Source organism: Phoxinus phoxinus (genome assembly GCF_949152265.1).
Source record: "Phoxinus phoxinus genome assembly, chromosome: 13".
In the NCBI taxonomy this organism is placed as follows: domain Eukaryota; kingdom Metazoa; phylum Chordata; class Actinopteri; order Cypriniformes; family Leuciscidae; genus Phoxinus; species Phoxinus phoxinus.
In genome coordinates this window covers 20,364,632-20,382,937 of record NC_136888.1, presented here as the reverse complement: position 1 = coordinate 20,382,937, position 18,306 = coordinate 20,364,632, and the positions used below count along the sequence as shown (strand labels likewise).

The 18,306-nt window shown below is 37.5% G+C and overlaps 3 protein-coding genes across 5 annotated transcripts; all 3 read left to right on the top strand.

The window, feature by feature from the left end:
• The first annotated feature begins 307 nt into the window (after nt 1-307).
• Nucleotides 308-6,296, top strand: gale (UDP-galactose-4-epimerase). Of its 2 annotated transcripts, none has more exons than XM_079631947.1 (11): nt 308-464; nt 1,221-1,350; nt 1,729-1,844; nt 2,736-2,849; nt 3,035-3,211; nt 3,283-3,396; nt 3,497-3,563; nt 5,101-5,186; nt 5,277-5,354; nt 5,520-5,634; nt 5,728-6,246. In XM_079631947.1, exons 1-11 carry the CDS (start codon nt 462-464, stop codon nt 5,790-5,792), a joined length of 1,065 nt encoding a protein of 354 aa, XP_079488073.1. In that variant the 5' UTR covers nt 308-461; the 3' UTR covers nt 5,793-6,246. The 2 variants fall into 2 exon arrangements, with proteins under 2 accessions (XP_079488073.1, XP_079488074.1); XM_079631948.1 differs by having other exon boundaries at nt 329-464; nt 1,732-1,844; nt 5,728-6,296.
• Nucleotides 6,217-10,612, top strand: zbtb8a (zinc finger and BTB domain containing 8A). 2 transcript variants are annotated; one of them, XM_079631943.1, is made up of 4 exons: nt 6,217-6,597; nt 7,543-8,366; nt 9,239-9,408; nt 9,674-10,612. In XM_079631943.1, exons 1-4 carry the CDS (start codon nt 6,305-6,307, stop codon nt 9,992-9,994), a joined length of 1,608 nt encoding a protein of 535 aa, XP_079488069.1. In that variant the 5' UTR covers nt 6,217-6,304; the 3' UTR covers nt 9,995-10,612. The 2 variants fall into 2 exon arrangements, with proteins under 2 accessions (XP_079488069.1, XP_079488070.1); XM_079631944.1 differs by lacking the exon at nt 6,217-6,597 and adding an exon at nt 6,619-6,706.
• Nucleotides 10,613-10,788: 176 nt separating this feature from the next.
• Nucleotides 10,789-17,260, top strand: hmgcl (3-hydroxy-3-methylglutaryl-CoA lyase). Its single transcript, XM_079632748.1, has 8 exons — nt 10,789-10,924; nt 11,026-11,109; nt 11,663-11,770; nt 11,915-12,010; nt 12,555-12,703; nt 12,823-13,075; nt 14,900-15,025; nt 16,166-17,260. Exons 1-8 carry the CDS (start codon nt 10,826-10,828, stop codon nt 16,265-16,267), a joined length of 1,017 nt encoding a protein of 338 aa, XP_079488874.1. The 5' UTR covers nt 10,789-10,825; the 3' UTR covers nt 16,268-17,260.
• The last annotated feature ends 1,046 nt before the right edge of the window (nt 17,261-18,306 follow it).

The following is an 18,306-nucleotide window of genomic DNA, read 5'->3' as shown; positions in this document are numbered from 1 at the left end:
TTTGTCACAACATTAAGCAAAGCATCATATACATTAAATTTTTCACAATGTGGTTCAAGGTTTCCATTATACTTTATATATTTTTGTAATATATTTATTGATTTGCTTTTTTCTCCTAAGAACGCATTTTATTGAGCATAATGCATTCTTAGGGTGGCATTTACAATTTTGGTTTACTGGACACTTTTAGTCCTGCTAAAGAACACAAAAAAAATTCTGCATGGATGAATAAGTGATTGAGAAAGAAAGGCAGTTGAAAATGTCAAATTAATCAAAGTATTAAAGACTTTTACTTTGAAAATGAATTACGCAGCACATGCATCAGCTCAGCTGATCCACACACTTCCACGTATCCCTGAAACCAGGAAGCAAGAATGAATAAACCAAACAGACTCTGTAAACTCTTCCCGCCTGTCACCTGCGTGCTCTCCAATAACCCTTACTGAACCGCATTCATCAGCATGGTGAGTGTGGATAGATCTGAATGTGAGTTGTTGTATTGTATTGTGTTATTGTTTGTTTTGTTCTGGAAGATTAGAGATCTTACTTTCTTCCTTCAGTCAGGTGACATTTAAAGTCTGTGTTTAATATCTGTGCAGTCAGTGTATTCCAGTGTAGTCAGGCTGATTTGAACTAAATTTATCTCTTGAACGTTTTGGGAATCATTAGTGAGGTTTAAAGGGATAGTTCACTTTAAAATTAAAATTCTGTCATCATTTACTCACCCTCAAGTTGTTTCAAACCTGTATTAATTTATTTCTTCTGCTGAACACAAAGAAAGATATTTTGAAGAATGTCAGTAACCAAACAGTAGACTGTACCCATTGACTTCCATAGTATTTTTTTTTTCCTACTATGGAAGTCAATGGGTACAGAGACTACTGTTTGGTTACTGACATTCTTCAAAATATCTTTCTTTGTGTTCAGCAGAATAAATAAATTAATACAGGTTTGAAACAACTTGAGGGTGAGTAAATGATGACAGAATTTTAATTTTAAAGTGAACTATCCCTTTAAATGCAGTTGTGATGTGACCGCTATTGATGAATGAAAGAGCTCCATTCAAATACAGTGAAACAGGATGTTATTGATGAAGGCAGAGCCACGTAGTGCACGTACATGCTGAGTAAGGGTAGGGCACACCCCACCCACATACCTGTGAACAATGATCCAGTAATTGCATTCACCTTTGTATGTCTATCTTTCTGTCTGTGCTGAAGGCTCTCAACATGGGTCAGAAGATCTTGGTGACAGGAGGTGGTGGATACATTGGCAGCCACTGTGTTGTGGAGCTCATTGAGACTGGTTATCACCCTGTGGTCATTGATAATTTCAGTAATGCTGTCAGAGGTAAACAAACTTCTATCAATCACACTACCCTGCTGAAGGTCCTTGTTGGTATCCTGAACACATTGCATTACAAAGAGTCAGAAATATCCTGCACACACACAGTGAGGCCTTGTGTGGAATATATCAAGTAACCGTTAACTAACTAAACTTTTTTAGTATGAATTTAAATATTTTATTGTAATATTAAATATTTTACATAGTTTTTCCTATTTATAGTATGAAATGTATATAAAAATTGATTTTTAAATAAAAAATATTGTAATAATATTGCTTTCTCTGTATTTTGGTTTAAGACAAAACTTCAGTTTCTTGTTAGCTGACAGTATTTTCTAATGTATTTTTTAAATGTTGTGTGAATGTGTGTTGTGTTGTGTTGAGGAGAGGGTGATGTTCCAGAGAGCTTGCTGAGGATAGAGAAGTTTCTGAACACGCCGATTGAGTTCCATGAGCTGGACCTTCTGGATAAACCTGGACTGGAGAAAATATTTAAAAAGGTAAAAATAAACGCTTACTCTTGTTAAAAATCCATGTCCTGTTTAATTTAATTGAATCTAATCTTAATTTTGCTGTTATACATTGAGCCACATGTCTGCTGTTTATATATATGTTTCCTGATGGGGAGGCAGTGTCTCAAAAAAAATTGTATGAGAAAATAATGATATTACACAAATAAAACAACGCAAATATTGAAAAATGTGACCTTACAAAGTGTAAATGTCACTCATTTTTATAAAGTTACACTGTCCAACAGCGACACCCGCAGGTAAAGTTACATCGGGAGGCCCCCCAAAGCGTGCAGTGGTTTTGGAGTAAATGTAAAAAAGCAAAAAACACTAACTTGATTAAATTCATACTTGGTTTTAATAAATAGAACATTACATAGTATAATACATAAAATACAAAATCGATTTTCCTAGTTAGGAAAACACGAGTTTCCTAGTAGGGAATTATATAATTATTATAATATTATATATAATTATATATAATAATATAATTTAATGTCTTTGCTGAAGGAATTGGTCATGACACTCAGATTTCCCAGTAGGAAACTCAGACTTCCTAGTGGGAAAATACGAGTTTCCTAGTAGAAAAATAATGCGAGTTTCCAAGTAGGAAATTATTATTTCTCTTTTTTATGTAACGTCTATTTAACCAGGAAAATTAAGTTGAACAGGGCCATAAATTTACATTTGATATATGAAAAATTCCTCCTAATTTTAAAACACCACTTATATTGTGTGTGTGTGTGTTTGTTTTCCTTTATACTAGCATTTTCTTGACTGAAAACAATCTACTAATTTCTGAACCGAGCTGGTTAAATGTATAACAGCGTCCCCTGATGGTTAAATGATTTCATTGTTTTCTCTCTGCCCTCTGTGTCCCAGCACTCCTTCTATGCAGTGATGCATTTTGCAGGACTGAAAGCTGTGGGTGAATCAGTAGAACAGCCTTTAAAATACTACAGAGTCAATCTCTCAGGAACCATCAATCTGCTGGAGGTAAGAAATGTGTCTGAAATTGCAAATGTATTTGCATGGATCATTTTTATGCATGGAGAGTTCATATGAATCTGATTCTTGAAATCCAGATTTAGTACAGTTAGAGGTTTCTTTGTGCATATTAGTGCTTCCGGCTCTGAAGGAATGCCTTACTGCCTGTGGCTCTGTGTGTGTGTCTGCATCAGGTGATGCAGTCTCATGGGGTGCGTAATCTGGTATTCAGCAGTTCTGCCACCGTCTACGGAGACCCACAGAAACTCCCCATTGATGAGCAGCATCCAACGGGTGGCTGCACAAACGCCTATGGCAAGACCAAGTACTTCATTGAGGAAATGGTCAAGGACCAGTGCACAGCAGAGAAGGTAGTTGACCGCTCTGTTATGACGCTTTTGTGTCTGTGTGGCAGGTGTGTAACTGATCAAATGTCTCGCAGGACTGGAATGCTGTGCTGCTCAGGTACTTCAATCCCATTGGTGCTCACATCTCAGGACAGATTGGTGAAGATCCTCAGGGAATCCCAAACAACCTTCTGCCTTATGTTGCCCAGGTAACCTGTCTGAGCACTTGAGGTCCAGAGGAGTCTGTGTGTCTGAAACTAAAGTGGGACTGTTGTAAAGGATGTTGTTCTTTCTCACTTTGTATGGCAGGTTGCTGTTGGAAGACGAAAACATCTGAATGTGTTTGGAAATGACTACAGCACACCTGATGGGACCGGTAATAAGAGATGGTTTTCAGCATGTTATTTTTGTCTTAACATTTGTCTCTAATTTATTCATTTCTGGAGTTTTATTACTTTTGAATAATCAATTCGTTTTTTATTCATATATTTATGTGTTGGTAATGTTAACAAACTATTAAACATTGATGTTTTTTTATTGGATTTTTAATTTAAAGCTGCAGTCCGGCACTTTTTTGGGTTTAAAAATATCAAAAAAGACATTTTTGAAAAAAAACGTAACCAGCCAGTGTTCAAAACGATCTGCTTGCCTTACCTCGATTCAAAACGGTAAGCTTGTAATAATGATTTTAATTCCAGTGGTACTGGTGGATTTCCGCGGGAATTTCGAGCATGTCTTTGCGTCATTACGTCACTTCTGTACACAGAGAGAAGGAGTCCCCGGCTAGCGTGTGTGGATGATGGAGGTGGAGATTAGCTTAGCACTTGGTATGGCGGATCCCGAAAGTTTAAAGCGACAATCACCAGTGACAACTGGAGATTCTTGTAAAACCCAAAGACTTCGGACTTCAGAGTGGCTACAGAAAAAATATATTTTTCACGTTTTGACGTGATATAAGCAATCGTTAGATTTAATCAGCATGATATAGCCTAACGTTACTGCAATGCTTCCCCCCACCCCCAGAATTTGGTCAGAACAAAAGTGAATGTTACTTACTTGTTCAGATGACATTTTCTGATGAAAATTCTAATGTTGACACTTTCAAAAAGTATACTCTGAGATTGCTGATGACAGTACAGTATCCACAGCGACGCGGCAGCCTCAATACATTGTGTTCATCCGCGCTGTTTCATGCCGATTTACTACCCACGCACAGTTAATAATTCCGCGAATAACTGCAATTGCAGATTTCTAACAGAGATGGCGACAAAGAGGAAAAACGACGGACTGCAGCTTTAAATAAAGCTGAAATAAAATGTAAATATTAGATTAAAAAAACTTAAACTAAAAATTTAGAAAAGTTCCCTTTGGCATTTAACTGAAATAATCAGTTTAAGGTAAAGTAATAAAATGACTGAAACTAAACTTAGGAGATAGAAATAGAAAATGTATTTATTTTTTAAAAACTAATAAAAATGACAAAGCACATAACAAAATGACTAAAACTCAAAATGTCAAAATATTAATAAATATTGTAATGGTATATAAATAATACTAAAATGACACTGGTTTTATTTGAGTTTCTGTTGATTTAGTCTTTATTTTAATTTGAGTGCTGTCTAAGTTTGCACTAACTGGTATCATTTTAATAAATTCAGTTAAAATTCTCTGCAGTGTCTAATGTTTTTCTATTCAGTCAGAGGCATTTTAATGTTTAATGCAGAAAGGTTGTAAAGGTTTCAAGTTTTATAATATACCGTGTTATAACCATTTTGTTATTTTAGTTTGCTTTGTACTCATTAAAATAGTTTAGTTACAGTTTTTTTCCCTAGTTATGTTTGTTTTTATTTCAGTTCATTTTGTTTCCATTTTGTGTTCCTTTTCAATAACACTGATTGACTCTTCCTGGCTAGGTGTGAGAGACTACATCCATGTTGTTGACTTGGCAAAGGGACACATTGCTGCCATCAGGAAACTGAAGGAAAGCTGTGGGTGTAAAGTACGACATTTTTTTTCTTCCTCTTTAATGTACGCAGTTTTTCACACCCCTTTTTCTCAGTTTTACTTTTCTGTCCTGGTCTCTGTGAAGGTGTATAACCTCGGCACAGGTACAGGCTACTCTGTGCTACAGATGGTGAAAGCCATGGAAAAAGCTTCAGGTCGAAAGGTGAGGGGTAAACCCGCTGTGGTCCAAAGTACATATTTACATTTTATATATGCATATATACAATTTGTTTAGCCTGAGGTCACCTTTATGAAATCTCAATGTGATGTTTAAACTCGCAAAATAGCAATATTTTCTTCAATGGTAGTATCTTTCCTCTGGCCCCAGATTGCCTATCAGATTGCCCCTCGGCGGGGTGGGGATGTGGCGTCCTGCTATGGAGATCCAACTCTGGCGGAGAAAGAGCTGGGCTGGAAGGCTGAATACGGCCTGGAGAGGATGTGTAAGTGTAAACTAAAATCATTTTCATAGATTTAGATGGGAGAGAAATACTGACAGCTCACAATTAATCTGACTGTTTTATCTGATCACACAGGTGAGGATCTATGGCGTTGGCAATCCCAGAATCCCACGGGATTCAATAATGGAGCACTGCCTTGAAGCTGGATGAATGCAGACTGTTTCTCATGAAAATAAGGGAATTGCTCTCATAGCAAAAAACAAAGCCAAACTTAGACTATGGTTTCTTTCATTTGTAATAAGTATATGTAAAATCATTATATTACAAGAAGCCTGAATCTAAACAAATGATTTAATCTAATTCAGCATCTGTCTCTCTTTTTTTAATGTACACAATTTTCATGTCATCTCACTTGTATTAAAGTACATTGGTCTAATATAGAATTATTTATACTTCCTTGTCAGCATTGATATAATAAAAATGATTTCATATGTGGTGTTCTCTTTTTCTTTTATCTGGAAGGGGGTTACATTTTTACAGTAATTGTATCAGCATTTAACTAATTGGTTATTGGTTTACCTGTCAGGTTATTGTAACAAAGCACATGCTTCAGTAAAACACTTTAGACAGGAGTGTATGAAATTAGACTAGTTCAACTCATTGGTGCTGTTTCCTGGTTAAGACGAGAGGGCCAACATAAGTGTTAAAAAAAATGGGACATTTATTCATTTTTAGGCCAGAAGGCGTAAATGTATTGGTTTTGCTGTGCGGGGGCGCGTGTGCTTTAAGCGGTTCTCCGGTCCCGGGCGCTCCGGACACCCACGTCAGCAAAACGTTTTTCCAGCACAAACGGGTTTCGGTCTTTCGGGCAAAGCAGGAAGTGAAAGCAGTTCGCCCTGATAACAAAAGCTGGACAAATATATCCAAAGTAGGCAGAGAAATGGAGATGGTTTGTGAAAGTGGGACATGTCGACCGTACCGGAGTGCGGGTGACGCGGGGCATCTGTGAGTATTATGTTTAAAGAGACTGGGGGAAACGGTGCCCGGGTGAAGAGGGTGGGCGAAGGGGACCAGCACGAGGCTCAGCGTCAACCCGCGGGGCGTCCGAGCTCAGGTAATCCGAAATATGAGAAAAGGCGACGGTGTTGCAAAGGCGGGTGTTTTGCGTTTTAAGATCCAGCCTGAGGTCGGTTCGGTGGGCGGCTCTCCACGGACGACAGGGCTCCCGTTAGAAAAACCACCCCACTGACTCTATTCCCTTATCTGACAGCTTATATTCGTAATGCAAGAAATGCTATGTCTGGTTAATGTTTAAATGCCCTTTTAGTAAAGTACAGGCATGTGCGTTATCTCAGGTATTATTTTTTTCCAGCGGGCGTTTTACACATAAAGGGCGCAGAGCACTTTAATCTCATAGCTAATTGATTTGTCGAGCGTTTTCTCGGTTGCTACGAATTCAATGGCTTTATATTAATTTGGTTATTTATTTATTTATGTCTTGACTTGTGGTAACCCAGTTTTGGTAGTGTGCGCGTGCAGCGAGGGGAGACGAATGATGGAGAGATTTTTTTTACAGCAAGAACGTCCCCAAATCTTTCTTCACTGTAATTATTTAAATGTCTTTAGCGTCAGTGTAAACCCCGCGTTTCTCGTCTTCTCTCCCTCTTTATGTATTTCCTCTTTTTTTTCTCTCCCTGCTTCTCTCCCTTGTTACCCGATGCGCAAAGTCGGGTGTTGCCCCTTCCACAGCGAATGTACATGATTGACAGATGTGTAGTCCAATCAGAGAACAGTAGGCGGAGTCTTACTGCCGCCTTGTGAAATCTAATCGCTGCCATTACGTCACACAAAAGCACACATACACGCTGCAGAAATAATGTAAACTGAAGTTTGGCAACTCTTTTCTTTTTTCATTTTTTTTTTCATTAAAGTTCTCACTTCTTTTTTCAGACCTGTTCACAAATGGACCAGTGCAGATATGTCAGCCATTCACCAGAGCTGTTTGCTAAAACAGCTGGACCAGCAGAGGCAGCAGGAGTTGTTCTGTGACTGCAACGTGCTGGTTGAGGGTCAGATTTTCCGTGCACACCGTAATGTCCTGTACGGCAGCAGTGGATATTTCAGAATGTTGCTGTCTCAGGGATCTAAAGACACTTTAGAGTCGGTAAGTGCTTCTTTTGATGTCTTCAGCCCTGACATCTTTGCCATCATCCTGGACTTTATCTACTCTGGTCAGCTGGAGCTCAACAGCACCAATGTAATAGAAGTGATGTCAGCCGCCAGCTACCTGCAGATGAATGACGTAATTTCCTACTGTAAGGCCTTCATTAAATCTTTCCTTGAGATCAGTGCAAAAGAGGACGATGAGAATCGGTATTTGTGTCTGTCGGACAGCAGTCCGCTTCAGGACAGACGTGAGAACGTCATCGAGCCGTCCAACATGTGTGACGTCAGCATGAGCCCTCAGACCAGACTCTGGGATCAACAAGAGGATGAAGAGCCTCAGGAAGAGTTCAGCGGAACCAGCCCGGAGCCGTCAGGGCTTCAGCAGAACTCTCCTCCGCAGTCCAGCCTGGAGGAGGAGCAGTACGGCTCTGGGCTCCCGGAACGCAGGAGAAGAGGAAGCAGGAAAAGAACAGCCACCAGTCGCTTGGTAACAGAAGACACTTCTCTCATTGACCTACAGGGGGTGGTGTCACACTGCTCGCAGAAAGCAGACGAGCTGTACGCCAACCTTCCGTCCATTGTTGGGGTAGTTGGGGTGTTCAATAAAGGTAAGCACTGCCGCCTAAAAGTTGTATTCAGCAAGGATGTATGCATTAAATTAATCAAACATGACAGTAAATACTTTTACGTTGTTTCAAATAATAGATTTCAAATAAATGCTGTTCGTTTGAACGTTCTATTGATCAAATATTAAGCAGCACAACTGTTTTTACCATTAATATAATAAATGTTTCTTAAGCAACAAATGAAATCAGCATATTAGTTAATGATTTCTGAATCATCGCGTGACACCGAAGACTGAAGAAACATTAAGCTTAGCCATCACAGGAATACATTACATTTGAAATATATTCAAATAGAAACTGTGAAACTTTTAAATTGTTGTAATATTTCACAATTTTGCTGTTTTTACTGAATTTTTTATTTATTAAATAAATGCAGTCTTGGTGAGCATAAAGACTTAAAAAATATATTTTTAAATAATCTTAGAGGACCCAAAAATGTAATATAAATAATTTTTTTATTCTTTTCTATTTAAGATAAATCTAAATAATAAAAAGTTTAAAGTTTAATAAAAAAATAAAAAAATTATTGTCCTCCAGCAAGACTTTCTCTGCCTCCCACAGTGAATGAGTCAAGTCATATTGCACAAATCTGTTTTGTAATTTGGAGCACTCAAGGTTTTATTCAACAGCCAAAACTTGACCAGTAGATAAAAATGCTAAACATTTCTCCTTTAGGCCTTTATCACACATTTTGCCCCTGGTTCTTTCTTTGTAGGCTATCTCTATTATGCAATGTTTCTGGACTTTCTGGCTAAACAAGAGATGTTTTTTTTTTTTTTAAATAGGCTTTCAGATAGTTATTTGATGTGGTGATGCGTGAAAGGGATCTGACAGTCAATGTCTCTCTGTCTCAGATTGCACTCCCTCTATGCGATACAAATGTCCGTTCTGCACGCACACAGTAAAGAGGAAGGCAGACTTGAAGCGTCATCTCCGCTGTCACACAGGTGAGCGTCCGTATCCCTGTCAGGCCTGCAGCAAACGTTTCACTCGCCTGGAACACCTGCGCAGCCATTTTGAGACGGTGAGAAACACACTAAGCTTCACACATGTCCGGTTCATTAACAGCTGCACAGGCTGTACACATCCATAGGCTACTGCTGGTCATTAATTCATCATATCTTGTACTTTCTTTGTGATCACATTAAGTCATGGTTGAATTCAGTCAAATGTAGGCTAATAGATGCAATTATATATAATTGTATATGTTTTTCAGCCTGTTAAACAAAAGAAAAATTCTATTGAGATCTAAAACATCCACTCTCCTTTTTAACACTTGTGTTACACAGATTCATCAGGCCCGTAAGCTGGTGTGCAGGAAGTGCAAACGGCATGTAACCGAAGTCAATGGGCGAGTGGTAAGCGAGGGAACCCGCAAATACAGGCTGTGCGACGTTTGCATTCAGGAGAGCGGCTACAATGAGTTAATCACAGATGGAACTGATGAAAATGAGGAGAAGGAAGGCCTTTTGTTGGGGGTGGAAGAGAACATGAGTGACAACAGGCAAATTACATGGGTCATGGACGACGATGACCTTGCAGAAGATTCTGGAGCAGATCTCATAATCCAGGAAGTGGAGGACAGTGAGGAGGAAGCCAGTGGAAAGTGATGATATGTTTGTGTTTGTGTGTGTGAGGGTGAATGGGTAAGAGCTGTCGTCTTGGCAGTTTAACATCTGTTAATGTTTCTCTTAATTTCATAAGGGAAATTATTGTGCGTTTTTGTACAAATAAAAAGACTTTCTCATTACAAATCTAAAGTATTTAAGTATCTAAAGTTTTTATAAAAGTACAAGTATATTTCTGTAATTTAAAATATATTTAGTTTATTTAAAAAAAAGGCATTTATGGGCAAAAGGACAATGTGGTAATTCAATTTAGAGCCAAGGCTGACATACTGGGGGTTTTCTTTAATTAAAAATGAAAAATTCTGTGATATCAAGCTTTCAAACTTTAGTTAATGCCAAGGTTTACATTTATCATTTTATATACTATGCTGCATGGAGTCCAAGTGAGCTACTTTGTGTAATGTGTAACAGACTCATTTATTTATTTAAATCGCAACAAGTTATTTGTTATCAGTCACAAGCTTAAACATTGTCTAAATAAAATATTGTATGTATGAATGTATGTGTTTCTGTTTGACTCTGGAAATATCATCTTTGCAATTTGTCATGACAATTATTTGCTTTGATTATTTAGACTAAATAAATGTATTTTATACATGCAGTGTGTTTAAGAATCATCATTTACATTTAACCAGAATAAAACGCAAATAAATGCGCTAATTTTTATATTATCATTTAACAAAAACTCTTGGAATTTTTCACTTTTGGGGCAAACATGAAAACATTTAGATCTCGAAATCTGATCCCGTATTACCGCGAGATCTAAATTCATATATGGCGTTATGACGTCAGGGCTAATGGGGGCGTGTGAAGATGGCGGCGCTTATGATGAGAGTTGGTCCTGGTCCGTTCGCTACTGTTCGGGTTCACCGACCTGCTCTGCAGTCTTTTGCTGCCGTCGTGCTCAGATCCGTAAGTTTTTATTTGCTGCTCTGAATGTGACGATGTTATGTGGTTTGTATTTGCCCTTTTGTGTGCATGTTTGTTTATTTGTTGTGTGTGTGATTTGACAGGTCAGTGTGTCTGCCACTCAGTCATTCCCAGAGAGGGTTAAGATTGTGGAGGTTGGACCCCGAGATGGACTCCAGAATGAGAAGGTGAAGATCCTTCTGTCTATTAATCATCAAAAGCCAACATGACAATGTGCAATGTGGTTATCACTTCTGTTTTGAGTTTACCAACTCTCAAACACAGGTGTCTCAAAGTAAATCAAGTCAAAACTGTCTACTGTGTATAATTATTATGTATAAATACACACACATTCATGAATATATTTAAGAAATATTTGCATTTATATACTGTATATACATTTATATAATTTATATCATATAAATATTTTATACATAAATATAACCAATTTTTCTTAAATATATTCATGAGTGTGTGTGTGTTTTTATATATATATAAATAATTATACACTGTACACACACATATATTATGCAAACACAAACTTTTATTTTGGATGCGATTAATCTTTTGACAGCCCTAATTATTATTATATATATATATATATATTTATTAGTATTTGTTAAAAAACATTTTCAAGTCTTCGAAAATGCTGGAATAGGTCATGGAAATGTATTAGTGTTAGAAGTTCTAGGAACCATGTGATGTAAAATAGAGGAGCTTTATAATTTCTGCATCCATCAGGCCATCGTTCCCACTGAAGTGAAGATCCGTCTGATTGATATGCTTTCTGAGGCGGGACTTCCTGTCATTGAGGCCACAAGTTTTGTTTCACCTAAATGGGTCCCTCAGGTGAGATACAGCACTACAGCACACACCAATGAAGCATGCAAACATTACATTAATAGACCTTCACAACATAAAACGCAATAAAATAGGGAATTATGAGAGGATCAATGATGTAATCATTGAAGTTGGGCTTCATTTGATTGGCAGATGGCTGATCAGGAGGAAGTGATGCGTGGTCTCCACAAGAAACCTGGCGTGAATTACCCCGTTCTAACCCCTAATCTGAAAGGATTTCAGGCTGCTGTGAGTGAATAACACCGGACTGTCATGTGCTAGTGCTGTAACATATATGTTAATACTATCATTCAAATGATTTCGGTCAGGAAGATTTAATAGAAGTAAACTAGATTCCTCAGCAAAGATTAATTAAATTGATCAAAAGGGGCAGGAAAGATTTTTACATTGGTACAAATATTTTTTTTTTTTCAAATAAATGGTGTTCTTTTGAACTTACTGTTTTTCTAAGAATCCTGGGGGAAAATGTATCATGGTTTCTACAAAAATATGAATCAGTAAACTGTTAACAACATCAAACTGTTTACAACATTGATAATAATAATAATAAATGTTTCTTGAGCACCAAATCCACATATTAGGATGATTTCTGAAGGATCATGAGACACTAAAGACTGGAGTAATGATGCTCAAAATTCAACCTGGCTATCACAGGAAAAAAATACATTTTGGAATGTATTAAAATAAAAAACAGTGATTTTAAATGGTAGTACTATTGCAGTGTACAGTTTCTGCTGTATTTTTTTATATATATATATTATTTTTATCTCAGGTGAAGGCTGGTGCAAAAGAGGTGGCAATATTTGGTGCTGCATCAGAACTCTTCAGCAAGAAGAACATAAACTGTTCAGTGGATGAGAGTCTTGTGCGCTTTGAGGAGGTGATGAGAGCGGCCAAACAAGAGGGAGTTCCTGTAAGAGGGTAAGACAAACGCAGATTGCACAGTTCAGTCTCCACAGTTGTTTTTCCCATAACCTAGTGTGCAAAAAGTTAAAATTAACTTATTGTTGAAAAATCCTCTTTTGCTCTGTTTTTCCAAGCTACGTGTCGTGTGTGCTCGGTTGTCCATATGAAGGGAAGGTATCGCCAAACAAAGTGGCAGAGGTTGCTAAGCGACTGTATTCCATGGGGTGCTATGAGATTTCACTTGGCGATACCATCGGAGTAGGCACTCCGGGTGGCATGTCGGAGATGTTGAATGCTGTGAAGAAAGAGGTTCCTGTGGAGGCTTTAGCAGTTCATTGTCATGACACTTATGGACAAGCACTTGCTAACATACTTGTGGCATTACAGGTGAGTGAGTGAGTCAGAAGGTGTGTGGAGTCATGCCCAGTGTCTCTTTGCCTGTCTGTCCTGACTGATATTTTTTACTATATTTGTATTGTTTTATTGCAGGGTTCCTCAAACTCGGTCCTAGAGGGCCACTGTCCTGCACAGTTTAGCTCCAACCCAGATCAAACACACCTAGCTGTGAGTTTCTAATGATCCTGAAGACATTGATTAGCTTGTTCAGGTGTGTTTGATCAGTGTTGGAGCTAAACTCTGCAGGACAGTGGCCCTCCAGGACCGAGATTGAGGAACCCTGTTTTATTGTATTCACCCCTTAGGGCTTGGGCCCTATTGTTTTCCTAAGGAAACATTTTTTTTCAAGCTTTTGGGCACTTTTGTGGACCTTATCATGCTCAATACTTTGCACACATGTTGGAATTGTCGGCCATTAGGGCCGGGCACAAGTTGACATGAGGGGTGCTCTATGGCACACCCTTTTATATGGTTGCATTAGAGGGTCTCTGTAGCACACTCCTTTTCGCCTACAGTAACCAAACTTCATACGCTTCTAAATCGGGCCAAGCAATTTTCACTCTCATAGTCATACGCCAGCCACACAGGAAGTCGGCTATTATGGGTTGTTTGAAAAAACGCATTCTCTGGAATTTGATATATTCCTCCTAGGGGATTCATACGATGGCCCCCAAACTTGGTAAGCATGAAGCCAAGACATTGATGCAAAATTGCAGGCAGATCTCGAATGGTTTGGCGAAAAAAGAAAACAGGAAATGTGTTCAGGTTATAATAACCTGAGTACATTGATTTTACTGAAACTTCAGCTGTGTGTTCGTTGTAGGAGGCCGATCACATGGATTGTGACTATTGTGAGTCAAAGTCATAGTGCCACCAACTGGCAGCAGGAAGTGTGTCACTTTCAAAATGCTTTGAAATCACCCTCTTATTTTTGCTTCAAACTTCATCCGTATAGTGTCAAAACACAGCAGATTCTTGATATTTCCTTAATACTGTTGTCATGACACCATGTCAAACTTTAATTTTTAATAAACTTGAATTAACTTTTGTTTTTTACCCTCAGCATGCTTCAAATTTCATGAAACTCTACACACACAGAGTTGTCGGCCAGTAGACATGGTCAAAGCTATAGAAATGGGGGAGGAGGAGGGACTTAGTAGCGCCAATGTTTGACAAAAGTGTGTGGTTGGGTAGTTTTACATACAGTCTGGCATATGACCCTAAACTTGGTACATATATTGTTCTCACCAAGCCAGACAACTTTTTAATTTACAGTCATTAGCTTTGACCAATAGTGATCAGATATTTTTTTTGGGATGTGGATTTTTTTTTTTTATCAAGCTCTTAATGTTTTAACTACTGCACCAAAGGGTTTCATACAATTTACACCAAACGTTCTTAACATGATGCCAATATATTGAAGATGCTAAATTGCGAACGTGTTTTGGGTATCTTGAACAAAGTTGAAATGGCGAGGGATTCAAATAATGTCAAATGGGAAACTGGAAGAGTCTTATATCTTCTAAATAATAAATTATACTCCATTTATTTTTAAATAAAATATCACAAAAAAAAAACTAAAACGTATTATTTTTTATATAATTAATGCATTATGCGTGCGTGCGTGCGTGGTGTGTGTCACCAGTATGACGGTAGTGTCAGGGCTTGGGCCCATCATCTATGCTTGCAGCTATAATTGTCTATTGAGACCTGCTCTTTGCATACATACCGTGCATTCTGTTCGTTTTCACATTCTTAAAATGAGCAACTACTTTTTAAATACAACACATTTTTGTTTCCTGCAATCTATTCTAGAATGGGGTAAGTGTCGTGGACTCATCTGTTGCAGGGCTAGGCGGCTGCCCTTATGCCCAGGGGGCTTCTGGGAATGTTGCAACTGAAGATGTGGTCTATATGCTGCACGGACTGGGAATCCATACTGTAAGTCCAACACGACTGTGTTTGTACTTATTCTTTCTGTCAATTTTTCTGTCATCTGGGTTTTTCTTTTTTTTTAATTCAGGTCTGTAAATGCATCATCTTACTAGCCATACCCAAAACAAGTTAGTTTTGATAGGTGATGTTACAACTAATGACTGATTTTTCTGGATGATTGTGTATCTTCTTAAGTGGGGCTTTCTGTAAAGTACACCACCCTTCAAAAGTTTGGGGTCAGTAAGATGTTTTGGAAAGAAGTCTTGTATGCTTACCAAGGCTGCATTTATTTGATCAGTAGTTATACCATAAGGGAGTATAAGGTAATGATCAGCTTCAGAATTAAAAAAAGTTAACAAACTAAACATTAATTAAACAAATTGTTCTACCTCTGCTTTTGATTTGAGTAATTTTTTAGAGAACCTTAAAATTAGGGACCTGTAAAATCAGCAGCCAATCAATGCATACTGGCATTAGTCATCATGTGACATTCTTCATAACAATCTGAACTTTGGTTCAGTCACACTGCACGGTTTTGACCACGATGTGGCCGTCTGAGACACATTTTGTACATCCTATCATGGTGATGTCTTTGACGATTATTTTGACATGTTTACCGACAGCCGATTAATGACCATTGGCATAATTTCTTCTGAGGTCGAATTTGATTGCAGTGTCAGAAGATTTGAAGCACAGTCCTGTAATGTGACTTCTACGACAACCATCAAATCTAAACCAATAGGAGCACAGAACCTAATGATGCAATTAGTGATACAACAACCACCACTTGCTCCACACACATCGTCTTTGTTTTTTTACCTTTTCAAGAGAAGCCATGATCAAAATGAAAGATTGTTTTTGTTTGCTAGCCAACATTTCAATCCCACATGTAATTTAGCTCGCGCCACGGATAGATGTAAAAAACCCTACGAGTCTTCTTGCGTGCATCCCTTTTCAACACGTCTTGACTGCCGTACAGTCTGACATTGATGAATTAACTGAGATCCCACAGTGTGACATGGCTTACAGCAGGGATCATGTTCATACAGTCTGACAATCAACAGTATTAAAGGACTAACGTACTGTGTGCACCCGGCTTAAAATGAGGACTGAGAATTGTCATGAAATGTTGTTTCTGTGTTTTAGGGAGTGGACTTGCCCAAACTGTTGGACGCTGGCTCATACATCTGTCATTCACTTAACAGAAGAACAAATTCAAAAGTTGCTCAGGCCTCCTGCAAGCTCTGAAGTCTTTTACTCTTCTTAGTGATCGTAGTCTGGGTTCACTCTTGTGGAGGTCACACTGTGTTATCCCTTAGTATGCAGTGAAGCCTCTTAATTTACAGTATATTTAAAATAAGTATCTCTAATCACTTTGGGGATGAGCACATCCGTTCTCTACTGTGAATGTGGGAATTAGTCTGGTGGTGAAAAGGACGCTTGTGAACTTGTATCACCTAATATTCACAACCAGACTGACCAAAAATGTCCTCTTGTGCCTTGTAACTGATGGCAGGCATACAATAAATACAGAGTTGTTTTTATTTCTAATAAATTAATTTAGTGTTTTATGTACTGCTGAAGTAAGATCAATTTATGATGCCTAAAGGCAAAAAAATGCTAGAGGGGGACCTAATTTGACTGCATAATATTGTTAATAATATAGGTGCAAAAGTTTTGCTGGTTAGACTGCATCACATTACTAATTTTGATTAGTATTATAACTAATACCTCATGGAATGAGGCGTCACACGTGATTTGATGTCTAACATCCCCAGATATGTGTCTGCGAATGTCAATTTGGCTAATTTTGAAACGGAAATATCTGTTATTACCAGTAAAATGCATTACAACACTGGTAGTCATAACAAACCCATTCAATTGAAAAGACTCTTGGGGAGTGGAACTGATGCACCATCATGATAACTGATTACTGATGAAGAATTTTGGTCCTCTCCAGGAAAGGACTTGAATGGTTTGAGGGAAATTATTCAAGGAAAATCCCTTTGCATAAGCAGCGTGTTTGTTACGGGCAGAAATCAAGCTGAAGCTCTGCATGTTTGTTGAAAGCCTGAAGGTTTTTAGACGTGTCTTTTGGGTGAAACGGCTTATTATTGTTTCTCTTTGTGTTATTAACTGATGTTGTATGATTTTTCTTCTTTTCTTTTTTGGTCCACAATTTATGATGTTTAATTCATGTAATTAATTTTATTGATTAAAGAAAATAATGAAAAAAGTGAATTTGAGTCCTTATGCAATGTGGCAAACATATCTTTAGACTAAAAAACCGGTTAGGCTGAACTCTGTTTACAACTGTGACAAACAAAAAACTGGATTCATCTTGCTGGTTAGGCTGACAGGCAGCTGATCTCGTTACAACTGTAACAAACTGGAATCTTCTTGCCAAGAGGAAAGAATGTACTTATCTGTTGAAGGCTGATGGACTGGATCAACAACTTGCATATTTACGCATTTTATTTTACATCATACACGCACCCTCAAAAATATATTTTACATTTCATGTATTACTAAGGTTTGATGAGTTCATCAGCAGTGAAAAATAGTTCTCGTACTTTCGTCAGTACTTAATTTTGATGAATATGGCTTACAGCTTATGAAAACCCCAAATTCAAAATTAGAATATTGTGAAAAGGTTTTCATAGCTGTAAGCCATAATCATCAAAATAACAAAGACTGGAAATGTCTCACTTTACATGTAATGAGTCTATATAATATTTTAGTTTCACCTTCTAAGTTGGATTACTGAAATAAATTAACTTTTGCACAATATTAAAAATTTTTCAAGTTTCACCTTTTATTCTGAAGAATGACTTTATAAAAAAAAGTTCTCCATATATTAATGTCTATATGAAACCATTTTGTGTGTGTTCATATGTCCAAACATTCATAATAAAGGTACCTTTACATTGGGTACGCATTATATGTTCCATAGATTTTGATCCATTAAGATTATGACTTTAAGAGCAAGTTGTTTTTTCAAAGCGTCAAAACAAAAATACAGAAACCAGTAATTTTGTGAAATTTAAAATCGCTTTTATATTTGAATATTTTAAAATGTAATTTATTCCTGTGATGCAAAGCTGAATTTTCAGCATCATTAGTCAATTTTTCAGTGTAACATGATCTTTTAGAAATCATTCTGATATGTTGAATTTGGTGTTGAAAATAATATTTTAATAATATTTTAGAGAAAACCCTGATCCATTTTTCAGGATTCTTTGATGAGTAAACCGTTCAAAAGCATTTATTTGAAATCTTTTGTAACG

Bases quoted from the DNA above. Each gene is read 5' to 3' on its own strand.
- gale (XM_079631947.1), top strand. The intron at 3,212-3,282 runs GTAGTTGACCGC...AATGTCTCGCAG, and splicing joins ACCAGTGCACAGCAGAGAAG to GACTGGAATGCTGTGCTGCT. The intron at 5,635-5,727 runs GTAAGTGTAAAC...CTGATCACACAG, and splicing joins ATACGGCCTGGAGAGGATGT to GTGAGGATCTATGGCGTTGG.
- zbtb8a (XM_079631943.1), top strand. From the start codon at position 6,305: ATGGGACATTTATTCATTTTTAGGCCAGAAGGCGTAAATGTATTGGTT. The intron at 6,598-7,542 runs GTGAGTATTATG...TTCTTTTTTCAG, and splicing joins GCGGGTGACGCGGGGCATCT to ACCTGTTCACAAATGGACCA. The intron at 8,367-9,238 runs GTAAGCACTGCC...TCTCTGTCTCAG, and splicing joins AGTTGGGGTGTTCAATAAAG to ATTGCACTCCCTCTATGCGA.
- hmgcl (XM_079632748.1), top strand. From the start codon at position 10,826: ATGGCGGCGCTTATGATGAGAGTTGGTCCTGGTCCGTTCGCTACTGTT. The intron at 11,771-11,914 runs GTGAGATACAGC...TTTGATTGGCAG, and splicing joins CACCTAAATGGGTCCCTCAG to ATGGCTGATCAGGAGGAAGT. The intron at 15,026-16,165 runs GTAAGTCCAACA...TCTGTGTTTTAG, and splicing joins ACGGACTGGGAATCCATACT to GGAGTGGACTTGCCCAAACT.